This window comes from Grus americana, chromosome 4 (genome assembly GCF_028858705.1).
Source record: "Grus americana isolate bGruAme1 chromosome 4, bGruAme1.mat, whole genome shotgun sequence".
Lineage (NCBI taxonomy): Eukaryota > Metazoa > Chordata > Aves > Gruiformes > Gruidae > Grus > Grus americana.
In genome coordinates, this window is record NC_072855.1 from 69,934,555 (window position 1) to 69,955,466 (window position 20,912).

Consider the following 20,912-nt stretch of genomic DNA (forward strand, 5'->3'; position numbering starts at 1 on the left):
AGCGCGGGGCGATCTCGCGAGAGCGCGGCGCTGCCCCCTCAGCCAATCCCCGGCCGCAGGGCGGGCGCGAGCGTCGGCGCCGCGCGGCCCTGGCCGGAGGGGGGAGCCGTTCGCCCGGGCTCGGGCCCTGAGGCGCCGGGTTGGGGGGGCGCGACGGGACGGGACGGGACGGCAGCTCCCCTGCACCCGCATCGCTGCCCCTTTTATGGCGGTAACCCAGGTACCGACGGGGCTTGGGTAGCGGAGTGTACCCGCAGAGCCAGCCAAGCGCCCGTGGAGGACGCTGGAGCGGCCTGCCCTTCCCACCTGTGCCGGAGGAGCACCTCCACCGGCGGGGTTCGATTTGTAAAGCGTTTATGTCAACAAAGACGAGAGGCCTAACTGGAGTGCGTGAAATAAGAGGGAGGCTGAGATCACAAGGGTTTGCTTTTAATCGTGGGGAAAATTGTCTGTGAGAACGTTGTGAGTCGGCTTGTGGCACCGGGCACGACGCAGCAGCCCAGGCCTCTCGCTCGGGCACTGCTGAGCTCCACAGTTCCCCAGGCCCGAGGCTGCTGTGGGCAGCCTGCCTGCCTTGCTTGGCTGGTGTGTTGTGGAGGCTGTGTGTGTGCTGTGGGGCAGCCAAGGGGAGGTGGGTCTTGGCCAACCCCTGTGCCATTCCTGCGTTCCAGCCTGACCCTTCTGTTGTCATTTACAGTAACGAGATGGCAGCAAGTTCATCCTTGACAGAGACACACTTGGACCAAAAGTGATTGATGTATCTCACAATAAGAAGGGAAGTATGGCGTTACTCACCAAGGGCATCAACCTAGGAGAGAGGTAGGATGTACACATCAAGTTTAAACAATGTCCGCCAGCAAAAAATGTTTAACCCCTGCACTGAAAACGAAATGTAGACAGAGTAATTGAGAGAACTGTTACCGTAATGGTGGCTCTCTGGCCTGCCAACTGATAGCTGAGCCAGGATTCCTGAGGTTTGGATCAGATACCTAATAATAGCCATCAGGAGTCATCCTCTGCCCACTCAGGGCTTCTGCCTGCACAAATCAGAACTGATCCTTTGGTTATCGCTCCCTATGCAGCAACTGTCATGTGGCTGAAGTGTAGTGCTTGAAGCAGCCTGTCATTGCTCATATATAAAAACAATAGGCTAGATTAAATAAAAATAAAATGCCCTGAGTTCAGAGCAACTTTAGTTATAGTGCCCATCTTAGTTCTTGTTATTCCCTTTCTTCCTCCGTGGACCAACCTAATGAAAGATTGCAGAGAAGTGCCTCCACACTGTAGTCCTTTTCTGAGATGAGATGCTATCATTGATGCTGTCAAATAATTTATTCTGTCAAAGAAGAGGAGTAATTTTGTTCTGGTGTGAAAGTAAGATTAAAGGAACACGAGGAGGTCGTGCCACCTTTGAGTTGTTACTGCCTCTTCTACAGAATTGCTCCTTTATGCAGCCAGAATGTAAAATGTGTTTGGCTGAGGAGAGGGAGCACAAGCAAGCATATTTCTACAGCCTAATGGTTAAAGAAGCAGAGAAATGCTAATTCTAGCAGGGGATGCTCTGGTTTGGGCTCTGGCTGGCATGCTAAAAGGAGAGCTTGAAACAGCTGTTTGGCACCATCTGCCAACAGCTCATTTAACTGAGTTTGATCTGGGTTATGCCGAGAGGGCCAAAGTGAGTTATAATTAGATCTGAGCTCTTCAACAGCTCTTAACTTCTTTTATTTCAACAACTAAGACTTTAAATGGCAGAATTGATACCCCATCTAGCGGCTGGAGGCATTCTTAGCCATTAGATTTTTATACTCCGCTAATTTCACATTGACATCCCCAACACCTTGCTCATGAATTTGCCTCTCGATGCTGTCGAGCCCAGTTTCTGTTTTGTTAGCCGTAAGACAAGCAGAACCACCTTCACGGGGATGCTCTGGAGCACAGTTGGCCCCTGAAAGAACGGACTTGAAGTAAACACCACCCAAGAGTCACCATCTGCTAACGCTTCCTGTTGGAGAGTGACTATCCTGGGGGAATCTGGCTTTGGAAAACGCTTCACGGGCATGGGCTGGGCAGAGTTTAGATAGATAGTGTCCCAGATGTGGACAATATGTAAAGGTTTTTGTTCAGGGTTTCTGGGTATGGAAAGTAAAGTACTCTTTACTGAAAAAGTACGCTTTACTTCAAAGTCCAGGGAACAAAAAATCCTGAGTGCAGTTAATGAAGCTCCTCATTTGCATACAGTTTTTTGGTGGTACTCATTATTTGCCTGTTCTCCTTTCTGAACTTCCCTATTACACCAGTCATGAGACTTCCTGATCAGCCTTAATGAATCAGTAAATCAGTGATTTGACACAAGGCGACGTCACCCATCGCACCCGCTCTGCCTTTCTCTAGTAAAGCTGTCCCTCCAGAGCAGGAGCTTGTGGGGGGAAGGTGGCTTCCCATCGAGAGGACAGCAGTCATTGCCTCTGTTTTGTGCTTGGCACCCAGATGCCATTGCCGTTCTGAGCTGTGGTAAGACAGAGGTGGAAAGGTCAGTTGATTTACACAGGCAGATACCTGCAAACTTCATACTTTCAGCCAGAATTCCTAAGCCGTGTAGAGATTGCTTAAATCTCAGTCGTGTACGTGACAAAATTCCAGTTTGTCAAAATTGAATTTTTTTATGGGAATGCATTTTCAGTAGCTAAAGTTTTCTGTTCTGTGATTCAGAATGGCATGTCTGGTCAGACCCAGAGCAGGAAAGTAGGAATAGGTGATGGCTAAAATGCATCAGATCTGGAAAATCTAATTTCAGTTTTCAGTCCCACCTCAGGGACTTGGCTCAGGGTCTCACAGCCCAATCCTGCACAACAGCAGGCAGAACACGCACTGTTTTCAAATCCAGCTAAGGCCGAGAAATACCTGTCCCACAGCGATCAACAATTCGCTGCTAGCCACACATTTCAGCTGAAAGATAACATGTATGCTGGGTGTGCTACACATCCGCTAATGGTAAAAATCAAAACTTTACTCAACAGCCTTCAGTACACGTCATCAAGTCCATCTGGCAGTAGTTCAGGAGGAGGAGAAGTTATGTTTCTATCAGGTATAGCCTGAGCAGTGTGAAACTAGATTATATATGAAGAGTTCCATGTACACAACTGCTGTTTGTGGCCTGCTGAATTTTGGGTACGTAAACCCATGCAAAACTAATGCAGTGTTGTTTTGGTATGACAATTACAAGTGTTCCAGCTTGGCTGGAGCAAAAATCCAACTAGTCTGCTCTGCTGCCTGCTGTGGGAAGAAGCAGCTTAAGGGAAGACTACAAGAACAAGGGGAGGACAGAGCCTGTTTTTACACCCTCATGACTTCTGCTGGCCTGTGGTGAGGGATTTCACAAACAGAAATTGCATCAAAACTATTCCATTGAAAGTCTGCCTGTGTATAAGTACAAATATTCCTGATACACCTCACCTGTAAACTAAAAATTATCTTAAAACTTATTTTAAAGTTGATACTCTGACTGATTTAAAGTGCTCTACCAACAGCTGTAAAGTAGAAAATCTGTTTGTTTTTAAAGCACCCTTTGAACTTAAAGTATATCACAACATTATAGAGTTTTATTTTTGAATGATTATTATTTTGCAGTGCCTACATAAGAGCGGCTTACAAATACACTTAATAGTTTGAAGGACTTTTAGATCACTCCATGCAGCTCTTACACAGAAATTCTCAGTATGGTTAAGTCTGAACTCTTGCTTTTTAAGCGTAACAAAAATTTTGAAAAAGCTTTTGTTTTTCTTCTTTTGCAAGGACAAGTACTTTTAATACGCTGTTCAGATGTGTTCAGTGAATGAATGTACAAGAGCCCAAGCTCACAGTTATTTTTATTTAGCAGGCATAGAAGTTTCTTAAGGAATTCTGAAAATAGTTGCAAGTCTCTGGACTTGCTCGGCATTTCAAGAATAGTTATTTCTGTCTCCCCTTGAAGACGTATTTTAAATTGACAGTCCCATGACAATGTGAACTGTTCAATATCTAGAAGTTATGTCTACTGGGTTTTAAGTTAAAAAATAAATTAGGAAAAAAGAGTAAGTCTAAGACTGTCTCACGTTGCTTGTTTTTCTCTGAAGGGATCAAAAAGTTTCCAGGTGCGTCCTTTTGATCCTGGTAGTTTACTGACGGGCAGTTTAAAAATGCTTTTAATGTTTCTGCTGAGATACTGTACCTCTGACATCTGAATTCCTCTGGGGGCTTTGTCCTTTTGTGCGAGGCCTCACGTCCTCCATTTTTTGCATGGAAAAGTCCTGTGGTTTTGCAAGGAAAAGTTCTGCTATTGCAAGGCTTGACTTTGCAAGTCTAAGAAGAGTTTGACCTCCCGTTAACATGTTCCTTTATGATAAAATACAGATGGCAGAAATGTTGCAGCAACAAAAGGAAGCAGAATTTAAGGACCCCGTACGTCAGGTTCTTAAAGCAGACTGAAAAAGCAAGTATTACCATACCCTATTGAAATCATAAAGCCAAATGTCTCATCTATCTCTGCATTGAAGTAAAGTTTTGACACAGCTGCTTTTACTGCCAGTTACTGGAACGTGACCTCATTTGCTTCCATGCCCTTGTTCTTGTCAAAACTGTAAAACTAAAAGCTTTAAAAAAAAAGTTTTTCCGTTTCTGGCTTGTGCTTGGATTCTATTCTGCTTGCATGCCTGATGAGATATTGGGGCTTTAATGTTCAGATCAGTGTATGTTTTAGGTGGTCTGGATGATAATAGGCTTCATCCACTGGACGTACCATCATAGTCTTTGTCTGACAGAAGCCTCGCATCCCCTGCCGAACACAGGCAGAGAAAAGCTGGGCCCTTGGTGCTAAAGGCAGCAGCTGCAGCTTTATGGGTGATAGTTTAATAGGAGTGCCCACTTGACATCCCTGTCCATGGGAACTGGAATGCTGCGGGATTGTGTCTCCAGCACTTGAAACACTGCTTGGCCGTTTGGGTCTGTACGGAAACATAACATCATGCAGCTCTTGGATGTCAGCGACTGAAATAATGAGCCATTTGGCTCAGCGATAACTGAATAACTTCCGCATCAAAAGGTTGTCACCGAAACATGGGTGCAAACCTGTACGAGCACTGGCTACGCGTCTCCGCTCTCCCCTCTGCCTCGCTGGGCTGACTCATCCGAGGGGGACCACAAAACCTAATGGTGCATCTTGACAGCAGGGGTGCAGACAGCACCAGCGGACAGCAAAGCTCTTCTGAAGCGCTTTGATCCACCACGTGTGTGTTAAACCAAAAGCCGCGTCCCCGCTTTCCTCTCTCCCTGCAATTGTACATGCTGTGCTCAAGGGCTTTTCGCATGTCCCAAAGCAGCGCTGCAGAAAGGTTCATCAAATGTCACGAAGCTTCTATATTTACTTGTCTGCACCATGGCCTCCGATAAATCATTCCCGGGTGGCAAACAAATCCAGTTGTACTGTGCTCCGCCAGCGATTTGCCCGCATGTGTAAGCTGCAGGTTGAAGCCCTTGAGACCCAGGACTTTGTTTGATGTGAGGATATGTCATGTGCTTTATTCTCTGGCAACAGATTTTTCTTCAAATACTATGATATCGGAGTGTGGTTTTGTTACTTACTTCTGCAAGAATAAGCTTGCCCTCTTCTTTTCCGAGGCTCTCATTTGTTATCAAGGGCATAGCCCTACTCCCGTTTTAATTAAAACATTGAGTAAACAATCCCACCTATGAACAAAACTAGGAACTGTCCCCACTTCAGTGGTAAAATCCCACTTAAATCAGCAACATCAGCTCTGTTCTCAGCAAGAATAAGATTAGGGGTTCCAATAAAATCGTTACTTTTATAAAGAGCAAACCCTTTCTCTGCTCCTCTCCCAACCCCCAAAAAACCTCCCCAAAACATTGTGACTAGCTTTGGTTTCCATGCAGAGGCTGGAAAGACCCAACGGGCTGTGATGACTAACCAGGTTCTTTACCAGTAATGTGGTTCCACAGCTGTGCTGAAGTACTGCTCCGAAGTCGTCTCCTCTGAAGGAACAGGAGTCTTCGAGGTGTCAGCCACAAATCTGCTTCCTAAGAGGACTACATATGAAAAGATATTAGAAAACAAATACTATAATGTATTGTACTATTGAAAATACTGTGATCTCACCAGGAAGAATAATTTATAATGTGTATAGAATAATTTATAATGTATATAGAAAAAGAAAAAAAAATCAAAACAGATGGAGCCCGCACATCTGATAATATTGTTAACATAGGAACGAGGCAAACCCTGTGTTTTCCCAGTGGTTCCCAGCTAAGATGTCCTTCTGCTATCAGATTTCTAAGTTTCTTACTCTATTAAGGGTTCCTACTTGTATTTATTCCAGTGGCATCAGTCTTTCTTTTGCCCTTCCTCCACATTCAGCAAGAGTGGTGCCTCCAGCCATAGGACTCACAGCCCTGCCCTCAGGTCACTGCTTCCTCAGTTTTAACGTAGCTGCAGCACAAGGCTTGTCCCCCCTTCCCTTCTCTTTCAGGGGTTTACGTAAAGGTGAACTTAGGTCACCATACATTATTCACGTAGTATGCATGCATTTTGTGTACCTATCAATAACTTATAAAAGGAAGCACGGCTTCACTGTCGGTTGTCTTTTCAATGCAACCAAGCCAGAAGATTTGGTACACACTCAAGTTGTTCATTCTTTTTTTTTTTTTTTGTCTGAAAAGCAGCATCTCGCATACTTTTGTGCTCCCTGCTGGTGGAGGTTTTCCCTTACCCACACGGTCTGCCTTGTGCAGCGATTCCAGCTCACCTGTGTCAAGGGCAACCCACCCCCACCCCCCCCCAGGAGACAGATCTCCAGCAAACCAAGCAGCAGAGCCAAGGCGTGGCGCAGGGAGCCGGCAGAATAAGAGATCAGCTGCCCGATGGACGCTGTCGCCTAAACTCTTCTCCGGTCTGCGTGGCATTCCCAGCTCCCTCTCCCTCCATGCCTTCGATTGCAGTGGAAACTACAAAATAAAGTGACAAGAAAAGACATCTGCTTTCTATATTTTAGTTCAGAGCATCAGGGAATTTGGGAAAGAGGCGATGGGGTAGGGGTCAGGCCCATTGCATTTGAACTGTTGTGTAGGGAGGATTTCAGATAGGTGAGGTGGCTCACAGGACAGCCCGTGATGCTGCTGTACATAATGTATGGCAGTCCAAAGAAGTCTCAGCCCAATTTTGCCAAGCAGTTAAAAAAATATAATTGAAGGGAGTAACCATCCTTCATCATCAGGGTCCTGCAAAATTAAAGAGAAGGTAAAGGACGTGTGGTGGAAAGATGCTCATCAGGGGACAAAATAGGAATTGAAAAGCACAAACAAGTTTACTCTGCAATAAAGCAAAGATTGTTTTCCCAGCTCAAATGCATAAAAATATTTTCCAGTTACATTTCATTAAGACATTTGTTGATATTGCAAGTGAAGTGAGATGCAGAATTATGAACATTTGATGATTCCTAGGAGAAAAAAAAAAATGCTTGAACTGCATGATGTAAACAGCCAGAAGCCAGTGTTTTCCTAAAACTTTATAAAAATGCTTGTATATCAAAAAGACAACTGCAAAAAAAATTAGTCTGTAATTAATAAAAGAAGTTTAATATGTTATGAGGAGTGTCTGGGTTTAAGTTTCCTATTTTTATGATAAAATCATACAAAGTATATCCAGTGAAACAGAGATGTTCCTACTCTCAGGGGCTGATGGGACATCTCTGTGGGGCTCTTAGAAGAACAGAGCGATGGCTCTTGGTTTTGAGGTGAGAAGAAAATGCCAGACACTGCAAGGTCCTGAAAAAGCCCTCACAAACCCACAGCTTGCACTTACTTACCATGGAGGTGCCAGCCTTACTGCATGAACTACTCAACAGTCCCATTTTTGCTCACCCTTTCTCCTAAATAAAGAGCATTTACACAGCCCGTGGGTTAGCTGCATGAAGGCAAGACGTGAATAAAGCAGCAGCCGAGTCTGTTGGCTGCTTCATCTCCATCACAGCTAAGTCGTAGACCAACTGGGATTCCTCCTTCCCCTGCTTCACAACAGCTTAGGCATCACAGAGGTCATGCAATCCAAATGAGAACATTACTTTTGGACATCTTATTAAAAAAAAAAAAAAGAGAGCAGAACCCTGACGTTGCTTTGCCAACTGTACAATGAGTCAATTGGTTTTTCTTTGGTTTTAGAACAAGATTTGTTCATCTCCAGCAGCATCTGGTGAGGTTTGATAGCTGCAGGAAGGGGATGCGATAGGCAATTAGCATGCATCCCTGCAGCGCTTTGAGGAACAGAGTACCTGCAGGCGGGTGCTGCCTTTCTGCTGCTGCACATGGGACCTTCAGAATGGTTTCCAGAAGCGTGATGACAGGGCAGGAAGATCCTTTACACCTGATGAAATGGAGATGAAAAGTCAATCCTGACAGTTTTATGCAGATAAAATAACGTATGAACTGCCAGGCTGCCTTGCCTCCTCAAATCTTCTGCACTGTAAGGCCTCTTCTAGATGGTCATGAGGTGCTGTTCCCAGAAATGGAAGGGTGAGGCTTGAAAGTATTGGAAGTTCAAGGCAGGCAGTTACCCAGCATGAATGCCCCTCCCCTCTCACAAAAGAATGAAATTACTGAGGACATTTATAAGGAAGAGATGCTATTTTTTTAGGGGATGCTATTTTTTAGTAGGGTGTGATCTGTGCAAAGCAACCCTTACTGCTCCCCTTTCACATCCAAAGGGGTGACTATCTGGATATTGCTGTAATCACTTCGGTATCTCAACCCCCAACGCCTCCCCAGGCATTTATAACAAAATACAGACCCTGCAAGTTCTGGAGCCCTTTGTGCTCACTGTAGACAGTGTTGATCAGAACCGTTGTTCATTACACACAGTAGTTAAACAATTTTTTTTGCAGGTAATCTTAACGGTCACATGTTCACAACACGCCATAGATGATTAGAATGCTGTGTCAGCTGCTAGTTAGGTACTTTTGTTCAAATTTGTCAGCTTTACCATATTATTTTGTCCGCTGACTGATTAAAACCACAAGACATCTGGGGATGTGGGTCAGAAAAGCTTTGTGGACTTACGGGTGGGGGAGAGAAGGCTACCGAGATTTATTATTTCTCCCCCAAACCAGATCTGAGGAAGATAGCAAATGCTTCTTCACTCAGCTTGCCTCTCAAACCCTTTATTCAATCCTTCAGTAAGAGCATTTCCCAAATCCCCATATCAGCTCTTTGTAGCCTTATGTACAATTAGCTTGTAGGGTGGGAAAGACAGCTCCCTGCCAAGGTGGTTCTTTACCAACCCAACTCAAAGGGAGTCACAGCCTTTCCCTACAGATCTTTCTTCCTCTCCCAAGCCGCCCCCACCCCAATTTACAACCCGTCAGCATGGAAGGGGACAATGGGCAATTATGGGAACTCGTTTATTACAAAGCTGGTAGGCACCTAAGGAGGACGCTGAACCCTACAAGGAAACACTAGCACTCATTTACAAACAGAACTCAGCGTTTTTATTCATTGATTGACTTCCTGCCAGTTTTGATATTTGCTACCACCAGAGAAGAGCGTAAAAACACAGTACAACATTGTTAACCGGTTAGGAAGGCTGGAAGTGAAAGCAAATCCCAGTACAATTGCAAGTAACTTGGTGGAGTTTATAATTAAGATTTTTTCTTTTTTTTGAACGGATCAGCAATGAAGCAATAAATATGCTGCTGCACCGAACCAACAACAGGACTTTCACTAAGTTTGTGGTTTATTGCATTACAGTTTAAAATGAAACGTTATCCATCATCATACATTTGTTCACCAACCAGGTAAATGACACTTTTTCATGTTATATGCTAAATGGCTAAAATTATGCAGTAGCTGAACTAGACTAGGACTAGTAGAGGTAGATATTGAATGGGCAGTGCCAGGCAGAAATAGTTTGTAAAAGTACTTTTTGTCTTTTGTTATCAACAGTTAGCAGATGTAACATTTTCAATTAAAACAACAAACATCTTAGGAAAGCTATTCTAAGATGCTTTGGGTTTTCTAGTCATTTCTCTTGCAAAATTCTTACAAACCCTTTGATATGGTCCCTTGTAAACTGGACAATCTGTGTCCACGGTTTTCTGCCACGATTTACTTGAAGACCAACATACAAAGCTAGAATCTTTGTGAACATACTACTATTTGCTTGTACCACTCTAAAAGTAATACATTTACAGCTTCCTTGGCATGGGAAAGCTGCATTTATAGTATTTACAGCTTCAGTAATCTTTCTAGTAATAAAAAAGCTATTTTTATACTTAATCTAAAATGGAATTTCTATTATGCCACCTCCTTATAACTCACTTCAGTCTCCTTTTGCTGAGCTGCTCTATCAGCTGCTCCTTGTCCGTCTCACTGCTGGCTCTTGGGAAGAAGAGTCTCTGCCTGGAAGAGGCATTAAAACTGGTGTTTGGAGACTGCAGCTTCAATCTCCAGGAAATATAATCATGACAACATGACTGGGAGTTTTGTAAAAGCATACGTCCTTTGCTCCTTACAGCATCCAAGAACAGTTCGTAACTGGGACGCTCCTGGAAGCGAGTCTTTCCCCAAGCTCAGCAACCATTTTCCTCCATCTGGAACTTTAACTTTCCTTAATGAGCTTATAGAGAACTTGATTTCCTACTGATACGTCTAATTATATGACATTTGCATCATTTTCCTCCACAGAATCCCAAAGCATATGTTATCAGACAAGCGTAACTCTTACTTCCACATAGTTCGAGCTATTTTACATTACCACTTAGATACAAACTGCATTTTTAGAGCAAACACTCTTAGGGGGAAAGATCGCAAAGCTAGCTAGCTACCCAGCACAGAACACTTACAAAAACATTTAAAGCAATCATGAAAAGGGAAAAATAAAATCATTTTAATTCAGGTATCTTGAGCTGGATTATTCTGTCAAGTGGTTTTGTCAGCATTAGTGGCACACGTTGAAAGCGCAACTGTGGCATGGGGGAAGCTAGCACTGCAGGAACGATGGCACCGTTGCTCAAACCCTCAAAGGCATCATGTTAGACAAAGATCACAAGTTTTCTTATTTGCACTTGCTCACGTTGATACTGAAATTGTATTTGCACCTCTGGTCTCTCAGGCCTGATCTCACCCTACTCTCACCAGTGTTTCCTTTCTACAAAGACAACGACAATTCCATCTGGCTGAAGAGTAAGGTGCTACACCAACTTCCAGGGTCTATCGTACAGCTGGAGCACCTCCAGATCTGGAAAAACAAACCCAAGCAAACACTAAAGGAAGATTTAATCGTCTAGTTATACGTGCCTCATCTAGCCCTAGAGAGCTCCCTGGAAAACTTGGAATTTTCTCCCTGTGCGAGGAGAAAAACCGAGCGACAAACTTCATTCTGTATTCGGGCTGACACATCGCACATCAGAACATGATTCCTCCCCTACGAACATGGAAGCATTAAGACCTCTACTGAAAAGAACCGTAACTTTAGAAGAATATAGAGGCTTTTAAGGCATTTAAGATGCAAAGAAATGAGTTACCAAATAGATCATTTTGAGACTATTTTACCTGTTTGTTCACACATACCATGTGTCTGAATGCTCTGGTCTCCAAATGGAAGAAGTGGAGAAGTGAGTACCTCACTTATCACCTTGGGGCAAATGACCACTTTCAGCTACTTACAATTTAAGTCCACTTCTGACTCTGGCATTGCTTCATGCAATGTGTATTTGCACCATCTACAGTCTCTATCTAGGGAAGAATTGTTGTTTGAATGTTTCCCCCCCTCCCAGGAAAGATATCCATGGCACATGTCATCACCAGTGGCTCCACTGATGGTGGAAACATCTTTCTCCAGTGAAAATCATGAAGAATCAAACCAAATCATGTCATTTGTGAAGCCAACGTTCTAGGTCACTCTGGCCACGACTGCAATCCCTGCTCACCTGCTTCGGCAGCCAAGCACCAACAATTACCATTTTGGATCTCATCATGCAAAGTTAAGTTTTCAGCATAGCACAGCACTCCATGCTACTGCTTCACAAGACTCATCACATTGGACTGTAACTTCCATTTCCAGCTCTTAACAACTCTTCCTTGGAAGTTAGCATTGCATCTAAGGGGAGAGATGCGAAGATGAAGGAATAACAATTCCTTTGCCAATTAAAGAACCTTCTTCTTCAGGTAAATGCTGGACTTGGTTTCGTTTCCTGGGACTGCAGTCTTCTAGAATGGGATGAGGAACTTCTTCAATCCGAAAGCAGCATCTCTGAAGCACTATGGATGCCTTTCAGGAAGGTTATGGAGAAGTGTCTTTGGGGAAATCGCAATAAATGTGTAGATGGAAGTTTCTGGAAGGCCCACAGAAATATCCTTTCCCACTTGCATAATGAAAGATAACAAGTTACTTCTTGCTTTTAGTTCATCTATTTCAACACAAAAACAGGCGGTGAAAAAGGAAATAATCCCATTTATAGGCAGCACCCAAAACCCAGAATTTGGAGGGAAAAAAAAGTAAAAATTGCTTGATGCAATTCACAATCTGTTAAAAAGAGTGAGCACTCATCTGCCTCCAGCTAAGCATCAGAAGCCAAGAAAACGGCAGCAATACTCAGAGGCAAGGCCAAAAGCTCATAGCTTGTGTAGGCAAGATTGAACCATCTCCAGTAGTTGCAGAAGACATGCAGTCCAAGTATCTCAGGCTGCAGAAAAGACTGAGATCTAGACATAAATACCAGAGTCAATTAAAGGCTCTACAGGTATTCTAGTCCCTAAAAGCCCAGCAGATTAAATATACAAATATAGCAATACAACTTACATTTCCAACATGAACTACACTGCAAACATACACAACAATAGTCTAACCATGAAAAGAAAGTGGTGCTGAATAAACAAGAAACAAAAACCTGTTCTTCTGACAGTTAGAAAACTACAAACCCCAATAAGTCTTCCTGGATTTCTTAACTGTACGTGTCAATCACTGAATTCCATGATGTGGAAGAGGAAGGCTGTGTATCCACACGACAGATACTCTGTAACTGAACTCCTGCAGCAAAGAAGGCACTCACTTTATAAGCTGTAGTTAATTTTCTGCTCTGTTTTATATGATGAGCCTATAAAAAAACCAACATTTGAGCACTTATCATCTATATTATTAACACAGTAGACTTGTAGACTGAAGATTGACTTGGAAAATAAAATTCAGTGTAACACTGGTGGAACTTAAAAGCCAAGTAGTAAAGCATTCTGTGTTATAGGACTTCCCAGACATTCAGTATTTACATATAATGCATTTGCACTTTATACTCAACAACCACCCATCAGCAGTGACATTATTAGCGTAACTGGACAGCACAGTAAGCCGACCCTGAGCTGCACTCTAGCAAACCCATTCATTTTCAAAGTACAACAGAAATTGGTTTAAATATTCACACAATTGTTTTTCAAAACATTTTATTGCATTATATTTGGTACCTTATGTTTGACAAAGGAAATTACATCTGTAACTGCAGGAATAAGAAGCTGGTCTGTTATTGAAAAAAAATCTTGGGCCCCTTAAAAGTTACAAAGTCTTGGGCTTGCCTGAAACAACTGAGCAAGAAATATATTCTTAGAAATGTAGGGCTTCAAGTATTACAAACCTGTGACACTGTGGAAAAGTTCCAGAGGTATCTAAACTGCAGCACTTTTTTTTTTTTTTTCTGCATAACGTGAACAAGGCCTGCTGAGGTTTTAAACTATTAGTCTCTTGATCAGTCAAAATGGTAGTCAGGAGTTCTCCTCTTTGCAACTTCAAGCCATAGTATGTTCTCATTTTGTTTTCACTCTATGTGAAAAATGCATGCTATCTTTCTAATTAGTTGGTGCCACATCACAGTGCATAATTTTATTTGGTTCTTGCATTACAGTTTTAAAAAGTTTGGCCAACCTATGCTGATAGGTTCATCTCAAGAACAGCAACGTTGATTCTCCCCACCCCCAAGTTAATTCAAAGAGAGAGATAGTTGTAACTGGTTCCTTCAGTTAAAAACTGTGGTGCAAGAACACCAAACTGATCGTGTACAGTGAATTTCAGAGACACAACAAGCTTATTGAACACACTATGTTTCTTAATTTTGCTTGATAGCCGTATGTCCCAGCATCCACAACATAACGTGTACGTTGCAGGTTTCTCTGTATATTCTGATTCACATTGCATACTTCCTATGGACAGAATCATCCCCGTATCAAAATCAGTCAGATGCTAAAGCCCCAACAACTCTTTGTGCTCAGTGAAAGAATCCAGTGCTAAAACAGCATTTTTGCTGTCTGAGATAACAGTAATCTCACAAGACAAATTTAAAGTAATATTTCTGCCACACACCTGCTCCAAGGGCTATACGCCTCCAGATTTCATATAAATTAGTTTAAAAACATGGGTAGGTAGGTAAGGAGAAGGGGGTTTTTTTCTTCAATTTTAGCAGCTTTTAATTTTTAAGAAACTGAACAACCTATATCCAGTAATATGTTAGATATTTTATATATATACTTTGTCAGCAGGATAAAAAAAAAGTAAAACTATTTGAAGGCAACAATTTTTTTTTCCTTCTCTGTGTAAGTTAGAACAATTCAGCAGGTGCGTGACAAAAATATTATACACCAGATATGGTCCAATGTCATTTTTTTCCAATAAAGTTGTTCATATTTCATTGGCCAGTTCTTCAGGTTCTGCAGAACTATCTCCATTAACTGTGATCTTCATATCCTCTTCATATCCAGGGGGCATGAAAGCCAAAGCATAAGGGAAAAGCTTATGACAATTTGCTCTGTATGTTTCAGATGCTTCTTTACAGTCTCCAAGGCTACCGTCACATAAAGCTTCTAATACCTCCATACAAGTCTAATTAAAGAGAAAAATAAAGAAGTGTTATGGTTTCTTAAACATTTATCTGAACACTCACAAACCAGAAATACAGTATCACAAAGAAAACAAACTACAAGTACTGTTTTCAGGTTTCTATCAATATCAAATAACTTTTTTTTTAACTAGACACAGCATGAAATACCAGTCTAGTCTGATTCGAAATAATGCAGTTTAAAAAAAGATATTTTTAAAAAAAGCTAGAAATCTTGACTGAAAATGAAAATACCTGTTCCTTATTTTCCTAAAAAAAAATATTTAATAATAATAAAAAATTGATTCTTACTAGTTGGCAACCAAGAACCAGGCTTACTTGCAAGTAGACATGGGTTTTGGGTTTGCAGTGCCCCCCCCATCCCATCTTGGGATACACTAATCATTTCGACGATACGTAACATGCATTTGAATTTTAGTGTTCGCAAATAAAAACAATGAATCCAGACTATATACTGTAATTTCCTAATAATGACTTTTGTGAATGTGCTTTCAGATAGAATCGGAAGAATTGTGGAATATAATTAAGATGTAAAACCAGCATCAGCTGAATAACCATAATTAGATGTGAAAACATTTCCAGTAGGGGGAAAAAAATAAATAAATTTACATTTAAGGATATCTGACTTACTGAAGAGTGTAACTAGCAAATCAAACGAAATTACTCAGATAATATCACATCCTTCAAATATATCTGCAGTTTCATATCCAGGTTTGTTCATGATTTAGAAGAGAAAAGGGAGATTTCCTGTTGTGGTTTTTTTTTAAACTTGCATTCCAAACAAGGGAAACCAACCTACTAAGCTTCACTAAAGCCCGGCAGCATTTAACATCCGTCCATGTTGTGTATGCTAGCATTAGAATAAGTAAGCTAGTCTTTTTCCACTCCTCTGACATTTACTATAGCTTTTATTTGTTCTGTGTATTGAGATTAACTGCTCTCTCCTCCTGCTATGGGGTTATGAAGTTCTGTCCACCAATCCCTTTTCCTCACATTAGCTCTTTGCGACACTGGCATCCACAGAAGGTCAAATATATCTAGATTTATGTCTGCAATGTGCCCTGAGACAGCTGGTCTTTACTAAAATGAAATGTAATAAATTTGATCTCTTTGCACACAAGAATGCCTTTCAACAAATGCCTAGACCCCTTCAGATTCTCTTTTTTTAGGGCACTGTCAAATCCCCATCTACAAGTTCAGTAGAACTCCAACTCTTACTTTATGTTGGCACCAAGAATGCCTCAACTGAACTTCAGTTTTTTCACAATGCTGGGTATATCATCGTTATACATTGCCGAGTTAGTAAATGCTTCTTGTGGTCCTACCAAGATAACACCTCTAAAACCACCAAGCATTTTTGGTTACATCTTAATCTTTCCCCAGTCCAATTCCCAGAATCCCACTCTCAGACAACCACCACAGCTACGAGGCAAAAAGAATGCCGTTGAAGGCAATCTTATTTTTGTTTTCTAAATCTATTGATAATCTAACTTAAGCTCTTTGAGACTGGTCAAACAGTAACACAAAAAAACCCCACCAAACAAAAAAATTTAGGAAAACTGCTAGATACGCACTTAGGATATAACAGATGTGAGTTTGTGTCCCGTAACAAGATCAGCTACAGAAAGGATCTGGATCTTTAACATCCTAAGCAAATTTATATATCATGGCAAATTGCCTTTTCTGGTCTCTTTTTCCGCCCCTCTGCTTTGTCCAAAAATTCTATTGTGAACTTAAAATCCTTCCCAATTAAAGTTCTGTTGAATCCAGTATATTTCCAAAGGGATGTTTTTTGGAAAATGCTGATTTTTGCCCACAAAAGAATGATTTTACTATAAAGTTCACCAATTTTGCAATAGATCTAAAAAAATTCTTGAATCCCCAGACATAAAGAGCACAATAAGAAATGAAGTGCCAGGGGAACTGAGAGAAACAAAATGTCCTAAAGTTTGCACTGCCTGCCAAGGAATCTCTCTAGCACTTAATTAAATGTGCTGGACACTCTCACAGTGATGCCAAAAAAATGGTTTGACAGGGAATACAGAAATAGTTTAGAAAAGACTAGAAAAAAGGACATTTTATTCTTTCTCTGCTTTGTCGGGTAAAGTTCTGCCAGTGTGCAGTCATAAGAAGAAAAAAAACCAACTATGTTTATTAATTCTTTATAAGAAACATTTGAAGATACAAAAAAAAAGTTTACCTTCTCTCGAATACTTTGAATTGCAAGTCAGAACTGATAGCCTTCCCAAACGGAGGTGGGAAAGGGAGCAGGCGGTGGCACAGGGAGATTATTCCATGACCGCCGGAATGGAGCAGAATTTCAAAATTTGGTAAGCTTTTTACTTGGCTACATACTAAGGCCAAAACGTGCATATGCACCTTTTATTAAAGCTAAGGTAATTCACCACAGCTTGCTGGGGATGAATAAGGAAAGCTTCCACAGAGTCTGAGCCACTCCTAAGTCAATCTTTTTCTAGTTAACAGTCGCCTGTGTTAACAGCTAAGCTTGGGCAGACTACAGTATTTTCTTATTGGGGAGCTTTAGCATCTTTTGCCATGTGAATTCTCTTGTGTTTAATAAGCTTCCCCATTACCTGCGGCAATAACATGGTTTCTGCTGCTAGCAGAAAATTGATTTAGTTTTAGACAAAACTAAATTAATTTGAAAGTGTGAAAAAGACGTGAATGTTTCAGTTCAGATGAACATGACACTCCTTTCTCTCACGTGACAACCCAACCTCCTTACCATAAGGCACAACAATCGTTTCAGCTTCCTCTTACCTCCATAATTTGCATAAAGCTTCCACGGATATACCAGAAGCTATTTACAATTTATAAATATCTGTTACCTGAAGATTTCTGTTAATGAGGGATTCATCCAGGGTCATTGCCAGCTCCACTGCCCTTTTCTGACTGGAAGGATCTAAATAGTACATCATTTTGGCAGCTACAGGAGGAAAAATAAGCTTCATCACCACCCAGTGGATGACCAAAACCATCTTATATACCAACATAAAATAGAGATATTATGACTAAGAAGGGATAGTCAACTCTATAGTAGTAGTAGTTCAAATCAGAACCACTTGGAGCATTAAAGCTCGATGCCTGAGCAAGTAGAAGGGTTGCTTTAAGTCTACTATTCAATGCTAGACAAAGCATTAAACCAAACAGGCATTGTCTATACTGCAGGGTAGGAGCATTCTGCAGCGTACCGTGGAATCCCAAGGCAGTGGAGATAACCAACCAGACCTGCTGCAACACACCACAGTTCCCTCTGGCACAGCCCAGACTGAGCCACGACAGTGATGCTGCTCCCCTGGGTGCTTTACATCCTGCTACCCACTGCAATATGTGGTCACTACTGACGGATAGCCTTTCGTCACAGGTAACCAGCACCATCTAAGCGCCTTGTTAGGCATACTAATAGCTCTGGGCGTTACCCAGCTTGCTGAGCACTCAGGACATTTGTCTTGGCAGTCAGCCTCTTCAAATACACATATCCAAAAAAAAAAATCTTTGCAACTCAGAAATACTATTTCACATACCGTAGCTCATATGAACTGTTTCACGGATGCATTAAATACAGTTACAGTCTTATGATACATTCACCATGCATCAGAAAACAGGGCACAGGGATCCAAAAATTTGTATTTTAGCAGCATATAGAAAAAATTAAAGAAAACCATGGACAACCTGGTGGTCATGTTATTACAAAAACACAAACTGAGAGAAGAAAAGCATTCCTGATGGAAACAGTGATTTTTACATCACTGGTGCCAATACTGAGATGCCACTGCTAGATAAGCACAGAAAATACAGAAGCAGGGCAGGAAAAGGATAAAGGCAAAATACCTGATAACCTATGCGGTAGTGAGTCATAGTTCTTTTTAAGGAAAGCTTCATTGAAGTTCTTTGGATTAGTTGCTCCAAAAAGCCGATTCATTTCTTGGTTTAACACTGTTCTAACTGCATCAGGCAGATCCTTACTTTCAGATACTATTGAATTGGAAAAAAAAGTGAATAGGGGTCAGCACAGGTAATCACAGTGAAATCTACTTTCTGTATTTATTAATATTTTTCATGTTTACATTTATTAATATAATTGGAAAAAATCTCAAAGGAAGATGCATGAAATTCAAAGGTAAATAACTGGATCTGGTTGGAAAAAGCTTAACTGTGAGTTTTCTCATGCTTAGAAAAAGCCAAAGCCTTACTGACTAAACTCTACTGGGCTCAAAGACTGAGGTCACACAAGCCTGTTCTTAAACGTCTGTAGCCATCAACAGGAAGGGTGACTGTTGGGGCAAGGGAAGGCAGAGAATCCTTCCAACCTTCTAACTAAAAGGATGTAATTCTAAGCGCTGTCCTTGCATGCCAACACAGGCTGCCAGCAGAAAAGCCAGATTCCTTACTCTGCAGTTTCCATTTCTTCACTCACTCTTTCAGGGGTTCACCATACTACTCAGAGTCTTAAAAAGACTTACTAATGCTTGTTAGAGTAACTACTAAATCCAGCTGCAATCATAATAAACGTATTTAATTTTAGCATGAATTAGTTGTTTAGAAAGCTTTCTAATACGTGTATTGAATTACTTTGAATTAATTGTGCTAACAGTCTATAAACTAAAGATCAATGACTGTATGTGGATTAGGCATCATCTGGAATGATGTACAGATGAAGTCATATCAAACAGATACATACCACTGCTGAAGAGATGAATCATACACTCATGAAGCCAAGGATGACTAGAATCAATAGCAAAGGCTCTCTTCACAGACTGAAGCATCAGAAGGAACTTCTCTGGAAAAGAAAGCGTTGGCGAATAGTCAAAAACCTGTGGTTGGAACTCACTGCATTATGTTGCAGGAGTGTTTAGCGTTTGAAATTAGAATGATCAGAAGAAATTAAAGCTGAGTGTACTGCAACAGCCATTTTTTCTAATGTGCATTTATTTAACCAGTGAATTAAGCCTATTAAACTAGTAAGTATATTTGGACATAATAAGTTCTTAGAACATAATATTTAACCGAGACAAGAATTCAGAAGACCAGTTCTCATGAGCAACTGCACACCACTTCTTAACAGTGTGTAGTTCTGCAAACTACTGATACAAACAACCAACCAGGGCAAATGCAAGCTGGGAGAATTAGCTACAATCTCATTGCTTATGGATTTAAACACAGCAAAGAAAGTGGATAATCACCAAATGTTCAAACTTTGTTTTTTCACAGACAGCTCATGGCTGGGGTGTCGGTCCAATGAAAAGTTGCGTGTCTCAACAGGGACTGAGTCCTCATCTCTCATCGATAATTTTTGCTTAAATTCTAATACACATCTTTATGAACCGCAAATTGCTTTCATGAGTTTTCTCACCTACCTTTTCGAAAATAAATCTCAAAGGCAAAAAGATGTGTCTCTATTTTGTTCTTCACTAAATTCTTCAGGGGTGTTAAAAATTTAATGGCTTCTTCCAAAGGTGCTTCAACCTACAGATTTAAGGAAGTGACACACAAGTCAGTCACAAAGTTTAAACCTAATAACTCTACAAGAGAATTAGCTATTTCTGAGTCACATCAGCGTCTCATAAGCCAATGCATAAGATGCTTAGAATCTCTTATGTTACAAACTTTGTATCTTCACTCAATATTAAGTGAAGACTAAATGCAGACTGTCAAGTCTTAAGAATTGCTTTGTGATGGTTACAAATCACACTTTCCTATAGATACACAAGTCTTTGCCTTCTATCATACGTTAGTAGTAACACAATTGCAGCTGAATTGTAACAGGCAGCATGGCTCCCTGTGTCAATCTACATGCATGGCCCTGAGACCTCAGAAAGCGACGACTTTATGCCCATGACTGAGTCTGTTCATTTGAGCTTCAGGCTGGTTCCTGAAAGCTGCAAGGTCATGGCGACATTCCCAGCCAAGACACTAGCAGCAAGCTCAAAGTAACAAGATAGTGATTGCGGTCTCCGGGTCTTAGCTAGCGTAATC

General features: G+C 41.3%; 1 protein-coding gene and 1 long non-coding RNA gene across 3 annotated transcripts in view; one reads left to right on the plus strand and one right to left on the minus strand.

The window, feature by feature from the left end:
• The first annotated feature begins 120 nt into the window (after nucleotides 1-120).
• On the plus strand, nucleotides 121-7,625 carry LOC129206497 (uncharacterized). Its single transcript, XR_008577166.1, has 3 exons — nucleotides 121-386; nucleotides 698-819; nucleotides 2,298-7,625. It is a non-coding gene; the product is annotated as an uncharacterized LOC129206497 (long non-coding RNA).
• Nucleotides 7,626-9,504: 1,879 nt separating this feature from the next.
• The window catches only part of NAA15 (N-alpha-acetyltransferase 15, NatA auxiliary subunit), a 42,630-nt gene continuing 31,222 nt past the window's right edge, over nucleotides 9,505-20,912 (minus strand). For both annotated transcript variants that reach the window (XM_054825731.1, XM_054825732.1), the window contains 5 exons: nucleotides 20,294-20,402; nucleotides 19,618-19,716; nucleotides 18,768-18,911; nucleotides 17,765-17,862; nucleotides 9,505-14,899 (listed from right to left, as the gene is read on the minus strand). In XM_054825731.1, coding sequence (XP_054681706.1) covers nucleotides 14,699-14,899; nucleotides 17,765-17,862; nucleotides 18,768-18,911; nucleotides 19,618-19,716; nucleotides 20,294-20,402 — 651 coding nt within the window. In that variant the 3' untranslated portion in view covers nucleotides 9,505-14,698. The remainder of the gene's footprint in view (nucleotides 14,900-17,764; nucleotides 17,863-18,767; nucleotides 18,912-19,617; nucleotides 19,717-20,293; nucleotides 20,403-20,912) is intronic.